We start from the raw sequence: 4,739 nt of genomic DNA, 5'->3' as shown, positions 1-4,739 counted from the left end.
AATATTGAAATTTTCTACCTTAGAAATATTAAAATTATTCTTTCAATATTGAAATTTTCTACCTTAGAAATTTGGAAATTTTCTAACTTAGAAATACTGAAATTTTCTCACTTAGAAATACTGAAATTTTCTCACTTAGAAATATTGAAATTTTCTACCTTAGAAATATTAAAATTATTCTTTCAATATTGAAATTTTCTACCTTAGAAATATGGAAATTTTCTAAGTTGAAAATGTTCTTTTTTTTATTTAAATAGCCACAGAATTTACTGAAAAACTGGAAAGCTGAAACACCCAGGATCGAAGAGAAATAAATCGTGAAGGAAACAAATAAAAGATACCATGCAGATGTATGTTGAGAGACTGTGCCGTTAGGGGATTGATGTGCACCGACGATATATTGTTCGAATGCTGATGTGGCTGCTGTTTTTTCTTCCCGAAACCCTCCAGGAACTCCATCCCTTGCAAAGAGTACAGCTCTGCGTGAACACAAAACGAAAAGGAACTGAATATAAAAACAAACAAACAAAAGCCAACCGCAGAAACCTCGACGACTAAATAAATTTACAACAAAATCAAGAGTAGAAATAAAAAAAAACAAACAGGTGTTAACTTCTGTGAATATACACGTGTACCATCGTTAAGCAATGTACAGTGATAGACTAACTGTTTGCATAATGCAAACAAGAACAAATAGAAATCTTTTTGCAACCTGTTTCCAAAAGGTTTTTACAACATCTTCGTGCAAAATGAAACAAACAGAGCGTAAATGAAGGAAAAAGAAAGAAAAAAGCAAATTCTCGTTGTTTTTCTCAATCGTCGCGCAATTTTCCTTTAATTAAAACGTCTTCCGGGAATACTATGCTTCCTCGCGATGTCAATTAGCGTGTTAAGAAGAGAAAAGAAATGAGGTGAGCACTGAAAATTGCTTTATAAATTCATCCCTCGCAATTCTACTCCTCCAAACTGTATCATATACGAAAAAAAAGATTAGAATCAATCCATCAGTAATAAAAATAATAGAAATAATCTGATTCATCCTGTAGATATCCTTTTCACGTTAAAGAAGCTCTCTCAAAGCTTATCTAAAATCTCTGCCTAATATCAATAGCATAAAAACTTCCTCTATTACTTCCTCCATTATCCTATTACACAAATGAAAGATTCTAATCACGCTCCCCAAAATCGCTTCCGCCGAGATAAAGTGTCTCCCGATAAAATTTAATAAAAACATATTCCACGAAGAATTTCTCTTTCGTCGAACGTCTCTCGCTGGGATTAAAGCGACAGAAAATCGTATAAAATAAAATTTCAAAACCATCGGTGTATAAATTATAGTAGAACAATTAAAAATCTCACGGCTCGTACTTGATCCGTAAACGCTCGTAACGAGAACCCCGTCCTGCCCGATGGACTCTTGGTCCCTCGAATCTTTCATCGATTTCTTCCTCCCGACCGACACTTTGCTACGGAAGCTTCCGCCCCGGGCGTTCGTCCAAAAGTTCGCGATATTATCCACGGTCCTGATCCTGCAGGACTTTGACGAGCAAACCGAAGTTTTCCTAATTTTCTCCAACGACTTACGCCCCTTCGTACCGCTCTGGTCGTCCCCTGCACGATTATCCTGGCAATCCAACCCGTCCTCGACGTTCAACTCCAAATTCGTCGCGACCACTTCGTCCTGCAGGACCACGTCGTTCACCGACAAACTCCTCGCCTTGTTCCCAGTGAACAACGGACGACAATCGTTTCTATTGCACTGGAAATCCCCCTGTTTCCTGCTTCCACCCCGAGAATCCACTATCACAGTCAAATCAGTGTCCTGGCAGGACTTGTAGGACAACTCGTGGTTGCTCTGGATCTCGTTCGAGCCGTGATCCGAGTGTTCCAACGGCTCGAAGAGAAAACTAGAGACGGAAGAATCCAAGGAAGTGTCCAGAGAGAAAGTGGGATTCTCGTAGGACAGGTGAACTGTGGGATAAAGGACGTCTTTTCTCTCGATACTCGATACAGAGGACGTTTCCTCGTTGCTTTTCCAACGAAATATACGCGGTACTCTAGGCGACGTAGCTTCGTTGCTTCTCGCAGAAGGTTTCTCTTGATCCTTGCGAGTTTTGCCCATTATCCTGTCGGTTAAGCACAGCTTGTTCTTCAGATCCTTGCTGATCTCTCGAGGTTCCGTATCGCTCGAGGAGAGAGAATTTTTATTAGGGCTATCAGGTGGTTTATCGTCGATCCTCGAAGGATCGTCATTGGTGTTCTGCACGATAGAGGCTGGACCGGAGGATTCTTCGACCAGGCGAAGCTTGTTGCCTTTCTTCTTTTGCTCGTGAGGTGGTACGGGCGACAAGTCGAAGCCAGCGTTCAAACGCAGATTCGCGTGCGTGCGTAGCTTCGACATGAGCTTCATGGACGCGCGAAAGGATCTCGACCTTTTCAGGCTCGACATCCTGTCGTTCGACGACCGCCTCGAGAGCAATTCCATTTTCGGGCTGGACCTCGACGATTTGCGAAATTTCATCTGGAGAATGAATCCTGCGACGTGTTCGATACTTCTTTGATTTCTTCTGCGACACTTTTAGGCGAATCACGATTTCTTCACGTGCTACGTAGTACAATTTTAATTTACTATCGCACAATTTGGATGTTTGAAAAATGATTTGAAAAATACCGTATTGCGTTCTGTTACAATGTACAATTATATATTATTCTTGAGTTTCTTTGGCTAACGGAAGACTTCGGACACTCTTCTTCTTCAGGCACTCGTTTGGTTCGGTAAAGCTGGAAAATGTCGGACCGTTTCTTTCAGAACAATTATAACGCCGACGAATTAACACTCGTTCCTTCCAGGGAAAACACGATCAACGTTTTACCAAGATTTCACAGCGGCGAGATAACTCGGATTACATCACAGGAATTAACGGCTGCAAGTACTCTCGATATAGAAGAAATCAATGCACTGGTAAGAAGCAATCACCTAGATTACATCTCAAAAAAAGAGAGAGACCCGTCTCCTGCATAATTCTTCCATCCCTAATTCCATTTCGAACGTAAAGAAAGAACCCTTCCACCTCGAGAGCAGACTAAATCGTTGAATTATTCACCGGTCGTAACGGTCCACCGTGAAATTTCATATTCGAAGGAGAGAATGATTCGGCGAATTTCGAAGATTTACTCGACGGGAAAATGTTTTTTCCAAGGAAAAATTGAAGAATCGAAATAGAGAGAGAGGGAGAGACGTAGTCGCGAGGAACAATAGGTCCGAATTGATGCGTGTCGCGAGAGGGACTGGAGACAGAACGAAACGATTTTATTATTTACTTAGGACACGCACCCGGACAATTCCAGTGCGCCAGCAGCAATTGCCCATTACGAAGAAGTGGCCTGAACGTCGCCTCTTCCTCCTCGAGACGAGCGTGACAATTTGTTAGCCCAATCAAACTTATTGCTGGCGTCCGTGGTTGGCCGTCAGATCGAGCAAGATCGAGGGCGTTGGATCGGGAACGAGCAGAAGATGGGGGTGGAATTACCACTCGATTTGTGTGGATGAAAGCTACGTGGTTAGAGAAGTGTTCTTATTTATGTGAAGGAAGAACCCGTGGTTCCTCGATTGTTTTCCAGAACACCAGCGGTTAGATATTTCTGCTAATTGCGATAGTTAGATAGTAGAAGAATTGGGAGAAGTATTGCAGTCTAATTATTTATGCAACAAAGATATTTGGAAAATTTTCATTTGATACCGGTGAATTTTTGTTTTGAGTATCTTTAGTTTATCCTGTACATGCTCCAAGTCGTCGAACAATTATGTTTTATTAACAGTATAATATTTAAAAATTAAAAGAATTTGGTTCGTATAAATAAAAACTCATTGTAAAATTCTTCAAAGTAAATGAAAATTATTAGAATTTTCCCTGAAAATTGTGGCAACGCACAGTGAAAAATTTGCAAACTTTGTCACAGTCGAGAATATTCTTTAGAACCCCGAAAAAGTGACGGTTCACTTGACTTCCTCGACAACTAAACGAACACTGAAGAAACTACAGACCTTTTCGCGAACGCATCTCGCTACGTGAGACGCTGTGTCCCTCTGATACGCAACTATAAAGGAAAGGGCGTCTGAACGTGGCAACTGGCTCTTCTCCCGGGGAACTTTGACCATAACGCTCCGACAACTTACAGTGGAAACCTGGAATATCAGGACGGAACGGTTCATGAACAAGCATAACGAAGCTCGATAAGAATGTAATAAACCATTTGCATCTCTCACCGTCACAGCGAAAACACGAAATTTCGATCCGTTTCGGAAAATATCAATTAACACCGTGGAAGAATCGATGGATGTACACGTCTGTTATGAACGGTGAAACCTTCTCTATGAATATCAAATAGAAATTTCCTAGCAAATATAACCGCCGCTGTTACGATCGTACGATCGAGGGGGAAGCATTATCAGAAAGCAAAGATATAAACGTATATAATACCGTGAAAAGAAAAAAAGAAAACAAAGTTCGACGGATATGAAAAACGTGGTTGAAACGAGGAGAAACGAGTGTAGATCAAACAATACAAGAGGGAAACGATATTATAAATACATCGAGATGATTAGATAAAACCTGACAGAGGACAGATGGTCGAATTGTCAATTTCGCAGGGGAAAAGTAAATAACGCCGTACAAAATATAAACATTAAACTGCGTAGTTCTAGAGCACACGGTTTAAAAAAAAGAAACGAAAAAAGA

At 40.8% G+C, this 4,739-nt stretch overlaps 1 protein-coding gene across 1 annotated transcript in view; it reads right to left on the bottom strand.

Annotated features, from left to right (window-relative positions):
- Positions 1–2,521, bottom strand: part of LOC108578823 — an 18,877-nt gene extending 16,356 nt beyond the window's left edge. Inside the window, exons 1-2 of the mRNA XM_017942223.1 lie at positions 1,369–2,521; positions 342–479 (exon numbers count right to left, since the gene is read on the bottom strand). Coding sequence (XP_017797712.1) covers positions 342–479; positions 1,369–2,521 — 1,291 coding nt within the window. The remainder of the gene's footprint in view (positions 1–341; positions 480–1,368) is intronic.
- Positions 2,522–4,739: the final 2,218 nt, after the last annotated feature.

This window comes from Habropoda laboriosa, unplaced genomic scaffold (genome assembly GCF_001263275.1).
Source record: "Habropoda laboriosa isolate 0110345459 unplaced genomic scaffold, ASM126327v1 scaffold62, whole genome shotgun sequence".
Taxonomy (NCBI): Eukaryota; Metazoa; Arthropoda; class Insecta; order Hymenoptera; family Apidae; genus Habropoda; species Habropoda laboriosa.
The sequence above is the reverse complement of the archived record's forward strand: the minus strand, read 5'-3'. Positions and strand labels throughout refer to the sequence as shown.